The sequence below is a fragment of the Melanotaenia boesemani genome, chromosome 8 (assembly GCF_017639745.1).
Source record: "Melanotaenia boesemani isolate fMelBoe1 chromosome 8, fMelBoe1.pri, whole genome shotgun sequence".
In the NCBI taxonomy this organism is placed as follows: domain Eukaryota; kingdom Metazoa; phylum Chordata; class Actinopteri; order Atheriniformes; family Melanotaeniidae; genus Melanotaenia; species Melanotaenia boesemani.
Window position 1 is genome coordinate 17,198,407 of NC_055689.1, and position 18,450 is coordinate 17,216,856.

Here is an 18,450-nt window from a genome sequence, read left to right on the forward strand (position 1 = left end):
TTATGTCATCCAGTTTTGACCTTTTTTCCTTGTTCAGTGGCCACAGAAATTGCTCCTGGATTTTGTGATGGTATTAAACTCTGCAGGTGCTGGGCTCTTCAAAGTCTTTGCTGCAACTTTATGTTGAGAAACAAACAGCTGTTTGTCACACACTGATGAATCTTTGCTGTTCTTTACCACAGAGAAGCTCTTCCTCTCTGAAATGTACCTTTTATACCCAGTCATGTTACCAACCTTTTGCCAAATACTCTAAGTAGTTGTCAAATCCCCTTCTAGTTGTTTTTCTTTCTTTCTTTTATTTATTTGTTTTTTTTTTTTTCCAATTTCTTTTCCAGCCTTTTGTTGATCCTGTTCCTGATGCTGTTCCTGTCCCAAGGTCAAGGCAAAGTTATTCTAAACTGTGGACCCAGCTGTCTCTACATCTAAGATATTTAAGATAGGCTCCAACTCCTGTCATTTTTAAATATCTTCTTTAAACATTCATTTGTATTCATTGAGTTTCAATTCAGTGTTAGAGTTGGATTTTTGTTTTTACTTTTTATTTTAAATAAGCTTTTTAAAATTTTGTTTTTATTGCTTTTACTAATGTTACTTTATGTGGCTACAATTGTTGTACAGAACTTTGACCATGGACTGTTTTTTCTAAATATTCTTTATGAAAAAATTGAACTTGAAGGTGTTGCTGTTGTTAAATTTAAATTAACATATTTTCCCATGAAACAGCAGAATGTCTCAGTTTCAACATCTGCTATCCTGTTTTTTTGTTATATTGGAAGCAAAATATAGGTTATGAGACTTGTAAATCATTGCGCTCAGTTTTTATGTTTTATGTTTATTTATTGTGTTGTATAATATGCAAAGAATTCCTTAATTTTAACTTCTATGTATGTTAATAATCTCAGGGATAAACATAAAATAGAACTACTTGTATGTAACAAAATCTACAATAAAAAATAAAAGATTATTTTTTTCCGATGGAAATTTAACATAAATTTTATCAACAGCTGCTTAGCTGCAGATCATCCTAACTGATTTGTGTGCCCTCAGTACAAATCTGTACAAATACAAATGAAAAATTAGTGCTTTACAAGTGCTTAATTGATAATATTCTCAGAGTGACAAACTTCAAATATTCAAATCTAAAAAAGTTTTTGATCATTAAAATGTCTAAATAAATTAATAAAACCCTTAAAAAGCTTAGAGGCAGCATAAGCTCGGATGAATGAAAAACTCTAATAACTTTATTAAACTTAATCGGATTAAAAACTATAGCATTTGCATGGCGGGCTTCAATGGATTCAGTTAAGAGAATATAGTGATATTTTAAAATATATAATTGTGAGTATACTACTTTAACTGGATCCTTATTCTACTCTTTCCTCTTTGGTTGAATGTCCTATTCTCTGTGACTGATACATCATAGGTCTTTCTCAACCTCAGCAGCCACAAATGTCAGGTATGTCCTTTCTAATTAACAATGAAGAAATAAAAACTGAAACTAAAAATGATGCAACAATGCTCCCATTTCTTTTCTTTTCTTTCCTTTTTTTTTTACATTGTACAAGTAATAAACTAATAATAAACTTACCTTCTGAAACATCTTTCTCTTAACAAATTAGATTTTCCCTTTTTGTTAGCAAATCTTGGAATTAGCTTTGTGTTATACATGTCATCACATTCTGACACACTGGGATGCTGTGATATGTTTCCAGCTTTTTTAAGTTTATTTTTCAGTAAATAACATGGCATCTGGAATGGCCTGGACATTGTAATGAGCACATCATGCATCACGAAAAAAAATAAAAACAAACATTTCAGTTATGAATTTAATTCAAACCCTGAAAGAGACAATGACCAAATTTTACATGGCTTTCACATCCTTCCGAATATCACTTTTTACTGACAATATTGTGGTTATGTAATTATAAATTTATTATTAGACTGGACTTTCCAAATGAAGTGTGAATAAACACCACACTGCGTTTTCTGTCAATTAAACAAAGGTTCGGCTTGAAGAGCTGACATGATTACAGGAAAATACTGCTGTGTGGTGCAGCACCATGGCAAAATACCAAACTCATTGAGGTGGAAGCCACTTTTTGGACTTTTTTAAGACAATCAATTAAGATGCCCCCCCCCCCGTAAATCACCTATCACATTATCTGTTAGCAAAATCTGCCACCATGACCAGTTATTGAATGTGATCAATTGCTAAAACTGTCACTCTAGATTATCTTTATCAAGGAGTGTTTACCTGAATAATATCACAAAATTATTTGTCTAAGAAATTTGAAAATGTAGAAAGTAGCGAGCGAAAGAAAGATAAATCAGCAGGTATAATGCAGGGAAAAAAGTTTATTTGATGATTCTTAGAACCAAGTTAAGACAGAACATTACAATAAATAACTGAAAATAAATAGTTCAGAATATAAAATTTATAAATAAATAGCATATACTCTGTAGGTGTAATTTTAAACATCCTTTGGTCATTGCATAAAAACTGCATCCTCATAATAAATATGTACCTTTATAAAAACATAAAGTAGACAGTGTTTCTACAATAAAATGCAATTGTTTTTCTAATTCACTTCACATCACGTTATTGTAGGTAATTTGGTTCTGAAAAGCTTCCTGAAACTTGTTTCTTGTGTTGGTGCTCAAAGTGAAATCACTCATAGCAGGCCTATTCACCAGAGTTCATGTAGCCGATGACTCGGTTGATTGTGATGGTGCGGACCTGAAAGCCTCTCAAGACTTTGCAGAGGCTCAGTCTTTCCGCATAGGTGCTAGCACGATCAGCAGCAGTCTTAAAGAAACACAAAGGAATCATGAAAAATTTTAGAAAACAACTTAATTTTCATATTTTTGTTTTAGTAAATAACTGGACTATTGTTGCTGTTTTCAAAAGGAACACAGTGTAAAATCTGGGAGCATTTCTTACCTCCTGTAAAGCCAAGTCTGTTGGCAGATACCCCTTGAAACAGTTCTGTTGAAAACAAAACATCCAGTTTAATTTCACATAAACAATTTATGATGCTTGTTTGCTGTCCAAATACGTAAATCTAAAAGGTATAAAGCAGCAACAAATATGATTTTTAACAGTGCTGGAGCAAATTGTGCTAAACTACTGCTGAAGGTGAATCTATATTGTGTATAAGGACTTTACCTCCATGAGTTCTCGGAGGCTAAGCAGAACAGTTGGACCAAGTAAACTTTCAGGGTCTGGCTGGGCTGTGAGAAATTTGTAGTAGTGGCGCAGATCTTTCCCAATGTTTGTCACACATGACTCCTAGATGGGAAAACAGTAACATAATCATAGCATTATAAACAGTACACTGGCACCTAAAGAGGATGAATAAAAAACGTTGATATTAAAAAAAAATCTACATGCATAACATCCAGACAGATTTTACCTGATCAAACTGTAACTGGGTGCTTTCAGAGCATGATGATCCCTTTTGGAGAAAAAAAAGAGAAAAATAATCATGAACACTGCAACAATTAGCTGTTAAATATTCTGTGTATGGACATCTTAAATTTGATTTTTGTCTTAAAATGTGAAGTTTCAAAATGTACCTGTGGTGTGCAAACAGATGGTGTGTTGGTCTCTGTGTTAAGCTCCATATTCTGTTTTGCACACTCAATTCCACTGAACAGTTTACTCTGTTAAGAAGAAAGGAGTTCAATATTAAAAAAGTTAATAACAGTACTATACAATGTTACCTACATTGAGTCACCTACCTGTGTTAGTACATCAGTGATGTTGTGTAGGAGCGATTGTGCATATAAAACACAGGAGTCGGTTGCTGGTCCTTTTTCCATCACTGGTAGAGATTGGCCGACCTGCCACACAGAACAGCCGAACACCAGGAGGAGCAATGCAGGAGTGAAGTCTGGCAGAAAGAGATGCATAAAACCCTGTTAAAAAAAATCTCATCTCCAACCATTCTCTTGTAGAGATCAAACACGATTCAGTCAAGTTGCATATTACTTACAAAGCTTGATTAACAGCATCTTGGAAAAGACAGTCAAGTCAGATTCTGTATTTCTGGCTCAACTCAGGCATCCTAAACTGTTTTATAACCAAGCTGATGCAGGGATTTCCCTCATTTTGCAGCTTTTTTTTTTTTTTTTTTTTTTAGCTGTAAACTGAAAGTGCATTGTTATGTTATGTGAGTTCCTTCCCCTCCATATCATTAAATGTTTTGGTGAAACTGGAATTAACATATACCCAAAGGAAAAAAAAGCCTTTATGTCTAAGTTTATCATGAAGCTTCTCATTAATGAGCATTCATTTCCAAAGAAGGCATATATTAAATGCCATTTTACTCCACATTCATGCCTAATACAGTATATGCCAGTATTGTCCTTATATATTGTATTTCTAGTTAGACACATTTATTCAACAAATATTTTATTTACTTGTAGGGATAAAAATTAAACCTACCTACAAAAGGTAAACTAAATATTTAATGTAACACAGTGTATGTTATACATTTACAAGTGCTCATCTAATATAGCAGACTGGATTTATTTCTTATTATGAATTTAGACAGTAATGAAATTTTATGTTATTACCAAGTAAAAGCAACATTTCTGTGACTGTTTAGGGAATCACAGTCACTCCCCGTTGTACTGAATATCAATGTGTTTTGGTCCAAGTCTCTTGATGTCTTATTTCTTTCTTCTAGATTATTACTAATGTGTTTGTGACCTCTTACAAGTGCCTTTTCTTTTCTAAAATTATATTTCTACATTTCAGCATCATGCTATTGCATAATAATAAAACTAAAACTGTTTTAAAATTTACAGAAGCCATTTTTTGTAGAATTTGGTTTCCTTAGGTAATTATGTGTTAAAGAATTGTGTTGTGTGAGCACATTTATTATAAACTGAACTAATGTTGATTTGTTTTAAATGGATCACAATGAATTGGTTTGAGCTGATTATGTCTGTAAAGTGCTACATAAATATAGCTAAACTGAACTAAATTATTTACATATTTGTTGGGTATTTTTATGAGTCCTCTTGAATTTCTGAAATTAACATTTAAATCGGAGCTTTTTCCCGTTTCACTCGCAGTGACACAACTATTACTTATGAATAAATTCTTACATCAGTTTAGCTGGGTCAACCCAATATTATTTTTATCAGCCCAGTCTGAGTTGTTTCTCTTTTTTCCTCACAAAATTCAAGTTATGTACATGTTGACACAAGTGTGAATGAATAGAGAAACTTAGCTGCTCTATGTGGAGGAACTATGCAAAAAATGTGTTAATGAGAAAACACTACATTGCTCATTTGGTTTCCAAGTAAATAACCCAACCTATTAAGATTTACAGAGGACATCTAGAGTTTCATAAATGATTTGAAAGAATTAAAAAAAAAGACAGGTAAAGTTCACACACTTAAGAAGTTTATTACTAGATTTAATTTTACAATCATTAAACAGTACATTTGTCAACGAAGCAAACAAAAAAAGTTCAACTTTGTGTGAAATTACATTCTTAAAAAGCTGAGTGAAAACAGTGAAACACATCAAGGCATGTAGTACATCCTTTTAATAAAGTTTTTTTTTGTTTGTTTGGGTTTTTTTTTTCTACATTTACGTATAGGATATCCATAAACCTTTAAACAGATAAAATAGATCATGATTTAGTGATATATTTTTCAATACATTTTCTATGCTGAGTATTGATAAGTTAAGTATAACCCTGGGAACACAAAGGAAAAAAAAATTGCATATTTCTATTAAGAGGCTGTTTAAGATGCCACCCTGTTTTCTCATTACATATTTAAAAAAAATGAATGTGTAGCAGCCAGAATCATTTTCATAAATTTGTTGCAGCATATTATCAGATACAGAGTGTTATTCATTTTCTGTTGCAACAGCACACATTAGATGCTTGCAGTAAAGTCTAATGATAAACAGCAATGGCACAGTGATCATAGTGAAACAAATGATAAACCACTGGTGAAAAGGAGCACATCTAGAAATAAACCACTTGATCAATATAGAAGCAAACTATACTTTTTTTGTTTTGTTTTGGTTTTTTTTTTGTTTGTTTGTTTTAGTTGTTAAAGTTTTAACTCAGATGGAGCCCATCTGAAGAGCCTGAAGAAACAAAGCTTATCGAAAAATGCGTGTATGTGCAAAAATAGCTGAGTGCTGAATAAAGGTCAGGGATGAAATTAAGAGGATTCCCTTAAACTTATGAAATGTGGCGTAATTAATCATGCTGAGTGAGAGTGACACGCCTGTAGAGTCTCATTTGTGTCTGTACTGGAATCAGCTATTCTCCTCCTTTTAGACTTGCTTTGGGGTTTCTCAGACAGCATTATGAAGTGCAACATACTTTAGATGTTAATACTATATACTGCGTTTGGCTTCCCAGAAACAGTCAGCACATGATGGAGTTTCAATAGCAACACTAGTGACAGTCCATGAAATGAGAAGTTGACCAACGTGCAGAAAGACATGTAGACAGGACGTTTATTTAGAGACTGCTTTCTCTGCCTGGTGCCTCTGATGGCTGTGTGCATGCCTGTCACAACAAAGACAAGAAGTATATTAAAGTGAGCATGTTCAATAAAGCTTGTACAAATTATTCCTTTCTGCCAGATGTGGATAGATACATATTGGTTCACCTGGTGAGGTCTTCTATGTCCACTAGCATGGCATCCTGCTCCACATGCAGCTCATCCCTCATCAGCAGCAACTGTACCAGCTCTTCATTTAGACCTGTTTTGTATTACAGTTATCTCATCATTAATGGGGTCAAGAGAAAAACTCTAGGAGAGCAGGAGGAATTTTTCAAGCTTAATCTGTGAGCAATAATATAACTATAACATAACTAACATGACATTTTGTAAACCACTTCACATAACAGAATGATGAATGAAAAAATATTGTATTGCCATTGCTTTACTCATAAATTTGGGTGTATTGTCTATAAGAATAAATAAAAAGGTTACCTCTTGTAAACCAAACGATGCCAAGAAATAATGTGCCACAAAAATGTGAGGACAGCATGACTTGGATTTGTTTGATTTATGAAATACTCTCAGTGATGTTAGTGTTGTGTGCGTATATACATGATCTACTCACTCTGAATCTGTGAGTGTAAGTCATTTGTGATGACTTGCAGCTGTCCAAGACTCATGTCTCTCATGTCCCCTCGCTTCAGATTCCTCTTCATTAAGCCCTCACTAATGTGAGGCAGATGGGGGAGCTGAAAGTACACACAGAAAAGAAATCACTACAAGTCAAAATAGTTCTGAATGTGTTTTCAGTAATAATTCTGGTGAATTTGACCTGATAATCTGGATTTAAAATATCCCATTGCCATCAACTGTGGGACAAACTACCTACACTTGTTTACCAGTTTTAGGGGCTTTCTGTTGCTGCACAAACACACAAAAGCCAGACTGCTGACCTGCTACTGAGGCCATGCAAGTCCCTACTGTCATCTTTATTGTGGTGAGTTTACTGTAACAGCAGCTTACAGTCCCCCCATTTTCACTTTATTTCCCCTTCTGATTTGAAATGGATCTTGTTGTTCTGAATCTTTTCTTAGACTACATTTATTATGAAAGGAGTGTGGAAGGAGTAAAAGACTCCACATAGAGATCCCTTCTGTTTTTGACTAACCAGGTCAGCCACAGGCGAACGTCTGTGAAGCTGGATTTGTCTCTCCACCTCCACCTGCATTCGAGCCATAGGCCGAGCGAGAGCCAGTGCCACTCGGGCCTCCTCTTGCAGCCTTCGCTGCACCCTCCAAAACCCGCTGCAGTCATCTAAAAGATCTGAGTCTTCCTCTGCTGTGTCCCGGTCTGACAACGATGAGCTTTGCTTGCTCTGCATAAGAAGTAAAGAGAACAATATTATGATGCAACACACAGTGTGGTTTAATGATGTGGTTCTTACACATGAAACTACTGATATATGACATTGCTATCCAGAGGTGCATACCACAGGTGACAGCGGTGTGTCCAGGCTGGTTTCTGTCCTGCTGTCTTCAGCATCACTGTCTTTGTCACTGCTGCTGTCATTAACAAAACACACCTGCAGGTTCACCCCACCGTGTAGCCTGAGAAAAAAAAAAACAGTTTTTTTTTTTTTTTTGTTGTTTGTATTTTTGCAAAAATGAAACCTACAAAAAAGGGGAATTAATGGTTGTGAGCATTTTTTTTTTATTTGTTTGTTTTGACAGAAACACACAATTAATTAAGTCACAACATGCTGAACCTTATGGGACAAGTTTATCATAAATCATCTAATATATTCTAATAACATAATTTACTATGTGAATGTGATTTTAAATTCATTAATTAAGAAATGGGAAGCAGAAGGGCCAGAAAATATTTAGACAAAAAGTTCTGGCATTTGCAGAATTCTAGTAGTAAATAAAAGACAGAGGTGATCAAGCTTTTTTGTTGCATTGGAAGCTTAGTCTTTTATTTGTTTGTTTGCTTATTTATTCATTAAAATTGTTCAACTACAAAAATAATGTTAAAGGACTAACATCATAATGGCTCTTTTGTAAGACATGGATAAAAAAGACATGCCTGTCCGCCTACTGTAGTCTGCTGAATTATGCCATTTGTCACAGTTTTTAATGTACTTTTAGTGCCTGCTCTGCACCCTACTGTAATTCTTTTAATGTTTTATGTGAAGCACCTTCAATTTTCCTATATATGAAATGTGCTGTACAGATAAACTTGCCTTGATGAATTAACTTTCCTAAATCCCCATACGTGGGTCTATTAAGCTAGTGATGAAAAACCCAACTGATCAGATGTTTATTATTTAAAGATACATCAGTGTTTAACATCACCAATGTTCCTGTAACTAAATAAAATAAATCCCTGCAGCAACATTCAAAAGTTCTATAAATAGCACTCCATGATTTGCTCTAGACCCTAAAGCAGACCATTTCACAATCAGCGACCTCACATAAAGAAAAAAAAAAAATTAACCGGAAGATTAAAGATTGAATATATTACTGAATCTAAACCAAATAACATGATGTGAGAACTTTCAGAGCACAAATACAACAGTATCTAAAGCCTTAACCTCAGCCTTTCCAAGTGGTCAAAGCACCATTCATTCATTTCTATAACATGACGTTCCAACTGAAATAACCTAACATAATAAACAATTGCTCACATCCCACATAAATTGCACAAGGTAATGCTGGAATTTCCAGCTAATGCTAAACCTCTACGGATGCACCATTGGCTCCAGAAGAGGTCACATGACTCAAATACCAAAATCAGAGCTGCTGGGTTACATCAGGCATCACTTCTTCTTTCAAAGGACCATAGACCTACACCTTTTCAAACAGCAGAAGCGTGGGAGTGGGGGCAGCCCCATTGTTTGATCCAAGTTACTGAGGTCATAGAGTTTTTCTTTAGGTGTAATGGGTTTGGTTCTTGCCTCTGTTTTAATCCAATTCAATCCAGTATAACTCTTTATTGATGTTTATAACCTCAATCACTAAGGTTAAATAACAGTTTCAGTGGATGGAGGTGGGTAAACTTTTATTTAATTTTACTTAAAACCTGCTGTGTGTCATATTTACTTCTATTTGCATTCTAATTTATAACACAAGGTAATGTTAAAAAGAAAATGGAAATTGAAAAACACTATCTGCATTGCATTTCTAATATAGGTAAAAAAAATTCACGCCTACTAACACAGTAGAACATGAGTAAGCTGTTGCTAACAAATTTGAAGAGAGGTGGCACAGATAGATTTTATTTGATATTATATGACAAATGGCACAATATGATGGCATTGTTCCCATTTTTGGACAACCTGCAACCTAGTTTAAGTAGAGAACCAGGATGTTTAAACTGCATGCCACCACAAAAGTTTCTTTCTCATCAAGTTGTCATGCAACAGAGGTTAACCACCATGCCACATAGCTTATGCCAGCTCTTTCCATACATGTTTCTTTCTTTTCCTTATGAATGCAGGCTATTCAGATGTTGGCTTAGAGTGTGACTTTACAGGAAGCCTTTTGCTTTCTGTCTGATATAAATAACTCACTCAGCCTCTACCACTGTTGCCAAGACAAAGATAACAACAAGACACTTTTTCTGACAGCTCTTATTGACCTATGCATTGTTTTCCATACGTTAGTCACTGTTTCGATGCAGACTGCTTTGGGATAGGTGGTGTAATTTACTGTCATTTCTGAATGCCACAGGTTAACATAGGTTATACACTAAAACAGTATGCTCACAATTAACAGAAGCTGCAGAATAGCCCCCTCTCCTGGCTGTGGAAGGCTCCAGTGATAGATAGATAGATCTATCTATCTATCTATCTATCTATCTATCTATCTATCTATCTATCTATCTATCTATCTATCTATCTATCTATCTATCTATCTATTTCATACAGAGCATGTGGTTATTATTAGACATCTGTTTGTGCATATGAATGCACACAAAAATGAGGCACATATTAATACATCAGTTAGTCGGTGTGTTGGATATCTGTTTGGCTACATATGCTATATCAGCTTCACATTGTAGAGTACTATTCAAACTCTGCATACCAACCAATTCAAATAAGTCTTTTTATACTATATTCTAAGTATAATTATATTATATTATATTATATTATATTATATTATATTATATTATATTATATTTTATTTTATTATTTTAAACATCAGCACATAACTCTTTCTCTGCTATTCAGTCAGAAATAAAATCTAAGATAATTGTTAAAACTCAGCAGTGCCAGAAAGCAGATATATAACACAAAGATAATGGTGTCAGTCTTCAGAAAGCTGCATTGATTAGATACACATCCTAACAGATATACACGCTGAATTCAAACCCACCGGGAGGATGGGCCGTTCTTGCTGCAGCTGGTGTAGATGACTGGCTCGTCGTCATAGAAACTGCCAAGGGCAAGTTTCTGCCTGATTGACTCCCTCTCATTCCTCTGAGCCTGAGAGAAAGAATAACACATACATGTATATAAAGAATATTAATAAAAGAGCAGGTTCTCTACTACCGCCTGGTTGATCAAATGAGTCCTGGCAGAAGAAATGATAGAGCTGATAGGTGATAGCAAAAAAAGAAATCATTCTTGGGTTCCATAATTAGACTTTGCTCCACCTCAAACTTAAAATGTGTATGACAGATATAGATGTTATCATCTTCCTTATAGATTTGATTATGAGTGCAGATCTGGCAGATTCCTCCCTTCTGTTTGTTTAAATGCTGCATTGTTCTCTAATGGTTTTACAACTTCCAGCAAAAATCAGTTGGAGCCTTCCCATTTGATGATAAACAACCCTAAATTTGGTTAAGCATAATGTTTTTTTCATTTCCCATCATCTGTCTAATTATTTTTCTTTCTGTACTTCACCAGTTCACATCCTTCTTCAAGGCATTTGCACTTTTTAATAGATGTATCTGTCCTTACATCTGATTTCTGACCACTTTCTTTCCTCAAAGCTGGATAATATCAAACACAATAATTTATAAAAAATAAAGTGGTAGAGATAATATTTTTTCTCTGTCATGGGATTGTGCCAAATGCTTTCTTCTTAAGCTACCTACACATGGATGACAAACATTCATCGGCAGCAAACCACTGAGTAACACATCTAAAATTAGAGATGTCTCTCTTTTGTGTAAGCACTCTCTCTCTAAATAACATGATAACTAGGCCAATGCAACACACAGACACACACAATCATAGATATGTACACCCCTTTTCAATGTGACGCATTCTCGGATGAGGATGTGACGTAAAAGAATAAATTAGGTGTTGGTTTTCATTCTCTAAACCAAAACTCCGCCTCCTGCTCACCTACTTCAGACAAGCAGATATCCTCCTTACACCCAGACTGTCTCCATACACAACCTATTTTATTCTTCCAGAAGATGTATGTGGAATGACTTCATTTATGACACACTGAGCACAGCAAAATGTATGATTATGGATATTTATTTCAAGAGATTTAAAATTTCACTGACAGTATGAAAATAGAAATCATATATGAACACACCCACTCCCGTTCACACATCCACAGATCCAGTATGGCTGACTTGATCTTCAGCAGCACACCTATGACGAATACCTTTTGTGTAAATCTCCCGTTTAAATATCATGTTACATGCTATAGACTCAGAGTTACACACTAACATAAATACAAATCCACACACCTGATAAACGCGTTTCTCCTGGTGCACCATCCTTTCAGCGCATCGTACTAAAAGAGCCGTCCTGCCCTCCTCTACACTGCAGTGAAGCTAGACCCAGGAGACCCTCTCATATACTGCAGGTCCGTGCAGAAGAGGAAAGCGAGGGAGGGGGAGAGCAAGGGAGGGAGGAAAGAGCAGGGAGGGGAGGAGGGGAGAGACAGCACAGAGAGGAGGTGGGGAAATGATGTGGAAAGAGTGGGAAGAGACAGAAGCAAAGACGGGAGGGGAGAGACAGAGCTACTCAGCACTGCCACTACTTGCCTGATCTGTTATCTGTGCCTCCATCTTCCTCACTTGCTATCTGTCTCTTGGCTTCCCCTCAACGTGTTTTCTTTTACTTGAAGGAAATGAGCAAATATTTCAGAAAATGCTGAGAATCTATTTATATCTACTAAAGTAGGGATAGATGATCAGCTGCAGGTGATCTGGTGAAACAGGCCATCATCTTTTAGATGACAATGCAATACTGGAAGGTAACATAATTACAGAGGCCACAGTTGTTTTGTAAAAGTTCTTCAGATAGATGGCAGCACTGACAAAGATACTATCATGGGATCTGCATCTGCCCATTGGCCCACTGCAGAGCAGCAAATTCTTTATTGCACATTATCTGTTTGTTTTGACTCCTGAAGGAATCTCCTGCAGCCTCATTCCGCACCACAGATTCAGACTGTGAGCTGTGTAAAAGAGGGATGGAGACATATGGTGCATGTGCCGACACATGCATTCACAAATGCAGATACACAAATACACACAGCTCCCATTGTGCTGTGTCACAATGTAACAGAGGACTGACTAAACACTACAACATTCTGAGTCATGTTTCATCCATCATCAGCATGCAGCCAAATATACTCAATCTATAGCTGGAAATTTAAGAGGAAATGAATGTACCATTCTAATCATATATGACTTCTGAACCCACATATGAAACAGTCACTGAGAATGGCCATGGATTACAAAAGCTTCTGTGTGCATATTTTCTATCACAGTGCTGCACTTTGCTCATTTTCAATTATTCTTTTGCTTATAATTACTTTTTCTTTCATTTAAAAAGAAACGTGAATATGTGCTAAACCTCTCCCTTGAGATTCTGTCTTCATATGGTTAATGGGGATCATCAGAGCAAATGTAGTTTAAACAAGAACGATGGTCTGACACTTACAGAGATGCTGGACAGCCTGGTTCGCCTTCCATTATAACAAACTTCAGTCTGAGGAACAAAGATATCCTGGAGCTCCTCAGCCCAACTGCGACTGTTCACCATGCGGTCCCTTTCTCCTCTCTGTTGTTGAAAGCTGCCTCTGCCATCACAGTCCTCCCACCAGTGGCATGTTGTGCTGCTTCTGGTGAACATTTCTCCCTCCTCATCTTCGTTAATGTCCACATTGTAGTCCTCCATAAAGGCAAACTATAGAGTGGGTGAGTACATTTCAAAGCTGGAGAACATGCTAAGGGCTGGGAATTTGGTCAGAGGTGGAAAGAAGTGTAATACAGATCTCTATAATCGGTTGCTTCAGCCAGTGCTGTCTTAATGTCTTCTATGGTAGTATGGCTGTAGAACCAGGTCAACATCATAAGAAATAGTGTTAACATTATATTCTAGCAAAATGTTGTAGAAATTTTTAACAAGTCAGATTTTAAAGACTCACCTTGCTTGTATAGATGCAACAACTCCTTCAGATGACTAAGATAAAAACTCAAGAGATGCAATTATACAAAATGGACATGGACGTCTCTTGGATTTCTTGTTCTCAGAGAAGTTCTGGACCTCAGATCTAAGTAAAATACAAACAATCCACATAACCATGAATAATCGCAGGAAAGACAGAAAAATATAGAAGAGCATCTCTGAGTTCAGAGAGCGCACTACACGTCTCCCAGCCGTCACGTGTGGTGCAGTTGCAGTGATCTGTGCAGATTTGCTTGTGTACACGCATCATCAGAGGATGCCCAAGGGAGAGAGCACTTTCTGGAGTATATAGGAACAGACAGAATGGGGTGTGCATGTATATCTTGTAGGTAATGTAGAAAAGACTAAATTTCAAATTCTTAAGTTCCTAAACAGCAAAGTAACTAAGCAAAAATCTTTCTTGAAGATAAATAGCAAAGTGTAGTAGAAGGATATTAATTTGTCTGAGACTGTAAGGTCATTAATAGGAAATAAATCTGATAAGCCTCTTTACATTTGAAGCAACTGCTCTGAGCACAGAAATTAAAGTGTTGTGGAGATATTTCAAGCATAAAAACGCATACGATGGAAATACTGGAACAAAACTTATGCCTTTTATGTTTAAATAGACCTTTGTCGATGTTTGTTGATCACTAAAACTAAATGAGTTTAAGACACACTAAGAGGGTATTTCTCATTCAGAGGCTGAAATAAACTAATTTGCAAAGAATGAGAAAATGAGCAAGTAGATTTTTGCACATTTTGAAACTGATCTACAGCAAGCGAGCATTTGATGACTTTGGGAGAAATTCTCTGCTTCTTGCACATCAAGGTAGACACAGGGCAAAGGGTAATGGGGGAAAAAAAAAAACACTTGGAAAAATGCTACTTCCAAGAAAAATCCATTTATTTAACATACAGTGTCACATCTGAAAAATTAAAGTCACAGAATAATTAAACTTGACATTCAAAATTCCACATTTACAAGAGCTTAATTTAATTCAGTTTAAATATCCCCAGTCTCAGAACTATCTTGGACCATTAAGTGATTAAACTGGGTGACAGTCACAAGGTTTTAAACACAGTTCTGTTATGCATTGCTGGTCATCCAGGCCTAAACCATCCCCCCCAAAAAAGCCATTTAACAATTGTGAAAAGGGCTCATGCAGCTACCACCAACTTTTTTGGTTGGTGCTTTTTTCAGGAATAGTGAGCGTTTGAACTTTCGAAAGCAAATACTTCCCAACTAAATGCTGGTTGGGCTGAGAAACAGGCCTTTCAAGCATATGTGGCAACAGTTGCTGTGCAAGATGCTTGTAAACATGATCATTCTGGGGCCTTTGAAAATTATTGCTATGGAAAAATTGAAGGGCAAGTAGTTTGTGTAAAAGGTGAGGATCTATGTGAGGATTCCATAAAATTGGTGTAGGGGTTGTAGTGGTGGTTGTGGGTGGTGGCATTGCATATATACAGTGGAAATGTGGGTAACCTGGATACCAACGATAATGTCTGATAGGAGGCCATTTTAGATGTCGTTTGGAACGCTGAAGGCTCCATGGGTGGTGAGGTAAAGGAAATTCAGAGGACTGTTGCACAGGCTCTTTGGTTGTCAAAATAGCCGTTTCATCAAGACTTGGCAACTTAGTGCAGGTGACAGTAACTGGAGTCTCCCGCCAGCTCATTGGTAACACGTATCTTCCATTCTGGAATAAGATTAGACAACCAATTAAGCTGGCTCAACAATATTTTAAGCATTTTTCAATGACCAAGTTAAGGAGCAAATATGTACCTCTTGTTTCACATTGCAACCATGAAAAGGCACAATCAAAACAAGGCCTAGTGCATTCAGCTTTGTTGAATAACCACAAGTTTCAGGCACCTGGCTCAGTGGCAAACGGTGGGCATAGCCTGAAAGAACAGAAAAAATTAAAATGACAGTGATACAATTGCAGATTAACCATTTTTTCTTATAAAAAGTTAAAGCAGATATTTTTCCTACCCACATCCAGTTGTAACTCAGCAGCACTGCCTCCCATAACTACCAGTTTCATCTTGTTAAGGCCACAGTGAATTGAAAAATTCAAGCGCCTCCACACTGCTTTTTCAGTCATATCATCAAACAGCTCTAAAAAAGGAACAAACATGTTTTCAATCTTTCTTAATTGCAAGGGGTAGTAGCTTTCAAATATTAATTCTAAACACAGCACATAAAAATTAGACGTGTTTGATCCTACCTGTGTCGTCAGGCTGTGTTACATCATTATGCAGTAATCCATTACTTTCCGAGGCAGACACAGACTCTAACTGGAAATCAAGTTCTTTCCCATTAATTAGAATGCTTCCTTTCATTGCCTCTAAGGTTGCAGCCTCACCAATATCTTTTTCTTGTTTAACTATTTTGGTCAGTCCATGCAAAATAAAACAGGCTAAACTCAAGGCTATAGCGCACAAGAGTAACATTCCAGCTATAGTTTGACATTTCTTTTGTCTGCCTCCACCTTCCATCACAGAACTGCAAAAGTGGAAGCAGCAGAACAGAGCTACCTTTGAAGCTGAGCGTTTCAGTCACATCTTTTAATATTGCACATGTGATAGAAGCAGGTGAGTCAGTTGAAACTAATCAGATAAAACTGCATTAACAACTTGCAGCTGTGGCAACTAATGCTGGGCTCACACCAAACGGAAGTCTTTAGGAAATCTTAGGAGTTTTGCTGGAGTCACAGCGCACTCCTGTCATCTCGGTCGTTAGGTGTGAGCTGGTAATCTGCGCTGTTTAACGTCAATCTTTCTCCAGTCTTGGATCTGCGACAATTTCTAACATGTTAGATATTATCGCAAGTCGCAGTGACGAAACACGATCAACAACCAATAGATGAGCTCTGACAAAGGCAGAAACAGGAATCCCTACATTCAGACCACCGGCAAAAAAGGACAGTGGAAATAAAAAAAAAAATAAAAAAAAGACGAACAAGAAGCGGTGATGAAACGTCGTCGGTGGACCGTCCAGAAAGAGGAGCGGGTGGTTATTAGAAGTAAATGTCTGCTGTGGATCATTTATGTGTTACAGTATAATGATCTAACAAATAAGAGAATAAAAACTCATTCATCCCTCCAGATTCTGATGAGTCGGTGTAACACCTGGTGGAGATGCAAAGCCACACTTAATAATGATGATGTGTAATTCCCTCCTGGAGGGAAACTCTCCCCTTGCCTGCTTTACTGTGTGCAGATCAGCCCTGTTCCATATCTGTCCAACATGTCACAAAAAATGCTAAAAGAATCTAGTTGCAGTCTTGTAATTTGTGACCCTATAGATTCACAGTCTTTGTCAAATCTCAGTCTGAGACTAGGCTGAGACTTAAGACTCTAAACATTGGTCTTTAGATGTGAGCTGGTAGTCTTTCAGAGTCTTGTGCAAATCTTTTAAAAGTCTTCTGGTGTAAGCCCAGCCTTAGGCTTTTAAAAGATTTGCACAAGACTCTGAAAGACTACCAGCTCACATCTAAAGACCAATGTTTAGAGTCTTAAGTCTCAGCCTGTCTCAGACTGAGATTTGACAAAGACTGTGAATCTATAGGGTCACAAATTACAAGACTGCAACTAGATTCTTTTAGCATTTTTTGTGACATGTTGGACAGATATGGAACAGGGCTGATCTGCAATTACACATCATTATTAAGTGTGGCTTTGCATCTCCACCAGGTGTTACACCAACTCATCAGAATCTGGAAGGATGAATGAGTTTTTATTTTATTTGTTAGATCATTATACTGTAACACAAATGATCCACAGCAGACATTTACTTCTAATAACCACCCACTCCTCTTTCTGGACGGTCCACATATGACGTTTTATCACCGCTTCTTGTTTTTGTTTTTTTTTTCCCCCCCACCGTCCTTTTTTGCCAGTGGTCTGAATGTCGGGCTGCATACTGGTTTACTGTCATTGTGCTGCAAATGGCTAATACACACCTCAGTGTTAACTTACACCTGGAGCTGACTATTGAACAGAGCACTGACAATTCTACAACTTTGCCTTGTTTCATCCTACTCAATGAAATTTGAGGTATTTCTGTTAATAGTTTGGATCTCCTTTCTATGAAGCAACCAGGTGTACAGCTCAATGCATGTTTTCATATATTGGAAAAATTCAAATATCTACAGACAAATCCAAAGACGCTTCTAAACAAATCCTAAACCCATAGTTTTAAACATTAAACAAACCTTAAATGTCACTTTTAGATTTTATCTGCATTACTTCCAAGAAAGTTAACATCTATATTCATGTAAATGGTGATGACAGCAACTGTAATGCTCCCAGTGCCTTATTGGCCTCTCAAACCTACACATTGACAGTCTTGTCCTGATTTACAGCACTGAAATAGAACATTGTAATATTTCTTTAGAACCCCTTTTAACTTGAGTTCATAACATCTGAATTTAGTCATGGGCTTTAAGAAAAAAAAAAAATGTGGGTTAAAGTGAACAAAATTTCCTTCACTCCAATCTCTAAATATTGCAAATGCTGAGTGACCCAATTGAGAT

General features: G+C 36.5%; 3 protein-coding genes across 4 annotated transcripts; all 3 read right to left on the reverse strand.

Annotated features, from left to right (window-relative positions):
* Positions 1–2,683: 2,683 nt before the first annotated feature.
* LOC121644173 (interleukin-12 subunit alpha) lies at positions 2,684–4,014 on the reverse strand. The gene is made up of 7 exons (XM_041991933.1): positions 3,996–4,014; positions 3,742–3,893; positions 3,577–3,663; positions 3,414–3,455; positions 3,167–3,289; positions 2,942–2,986; positions 2,684–2,806 (listed from the first exon to the last, which is right to left on the reverse strand). Exons 1-7 carry the CDS (start codon positions 4,012–4,014, stop codon positions 2,684–2,686), a joined length of 591 nt encoding a protein of 196 aa, XP_041847867.1.
* Positions 4,015–5,403: 1,389 nt separating this feature from the next.
* On the reverse strand, positions 5,404–12,313 carry zgc:153615 (uncharacterized protein LOC777747 homolog). Of its 2 annotated transcripts, XM_041991931.1 has the most exons (8): positions 12,196–12,284; positions 12,039–12,097; positions 10,860–10,969; positions 7,973–8,090; positions 7,652–7,858; positions 7,109–7,232; positions 6,649–6,742; positions 5,404–6,545 (listed from the first exon to the last, which is right to left on the reverse strand). In XM_041991931.1, the coding sequence occupies exons 2-8, from the start codon at positions 12,054–12,056 to the stop codon at positions 6,494–6,496; spliced, it is 723 nt and encodes a 240-aa protein (XP_041847865.1). In that variant the 5' UTR covers positions 12,057–12,097; positions 12,196–12,284; the 3' UTR covers positions 5,404–6,493. The 2 variants fall into 2 exon arrangements, with proteins under 2 accessions (XP_041847865.1, XP_041847864.1); XM_041991930.1 differs by lacking the exon at positions 12,039–12,097 and having other exon boundaries at positions 12,196–12,313.
* Positions 12,314–14,792: 2,479 nt separating this feature from the next.
* On the reverse strand, positions 14,793–16,479 carry LOC121644166. The gene is made up of 4 exons (XM_041991922.1): positions 16,141–16,479; positions 15,906–16,031; positions 15,696–15,814; positions 14,793–15,609 (listed from the first exon to the last, which is right to left on the reverse strand). The coding sequence occupies exons 1-4, from the start codon at positions 16,409–16,411 to the stop codon at positions 15,076–15,078; spliced, it is 1,050 nt and encodes a 349-aa protein (XP_041847856.1). The 5' UTR covers positions 16,412–16,479; the 3' UTR covers positions 14,793–15,075.
* Between the last annotated feature and the right edge of the window lie 1,971 nt (positions 16,480–18,450).

What these genes read in the sequence shown, in the direction of transcription:
- zgc:153615 (XM_041991930.1), bottom strand. Translation starts at nt 12,225, where the DNA reads ATGGTGCACCAGGAGAAACGCGTTTATCAG. An exon ending in AAGAACGGCCCATCCTCCCG is followed by an intron (nt 8,091 to 10,859) that starts GTGGGTTTGAAT and finishes TTTTTTTCTCAG; the next exon opens with GCTACACGGTGGGGTGAACC. An exon ending in GACATAGAAGACCTCACCAG is followed by an intron (nt 6,546 to 6,648) that starts GTGAACCAATAT and finishes TTGTTGTGACAG; the next exon opens with GCATGCACACAGCCATCAGA.
- LOC121644173 (XM_041991933.1), bottom strand. An exon ending in CATCTGTTTGCACACCACAG is followed by an intron (nt 3,456 to 3,576) that starts GTACATTTTGAA and finishes TTTCTCCAAAAG; the next exon opens with GGATCATCATGCTCTGAAAG. An exon ending in GCCTCCGAGAACTCATGGAG is followed by an intron (nt 2,987 to 3,166) that starts GTAAAGTCCTTA and finishes TGTTTTCAACAG; the next exon opens with AACTGTTTCAAGGGGTATCT.
- LOC121644166 (XM_041991922.1), bottom strand. Translation starts at nt 16,411, where the DNA reads ATGGAAGGTGGAGGCAGACAAAAGAAATGTCAAACTATAGCTGGAATG. An exon ending in AACACAGCCTGACGACACAG is followed by an intron (nt 16,032 to 16,140) that starts GTAGGATCAAAC and finishes TTCCTTTTTTAG; the next exon opens with AGCTGTTTGATGATATGACT. An exon ending in TGAGTTACAACTGGATGTGG is followed by an intron (nt 15,815 to 15,905) that starts GTAGGAAAAATA and finishes CTGTTCTTTCAG; the next exon opens with GCTATGCCCACCGTTTGCCA.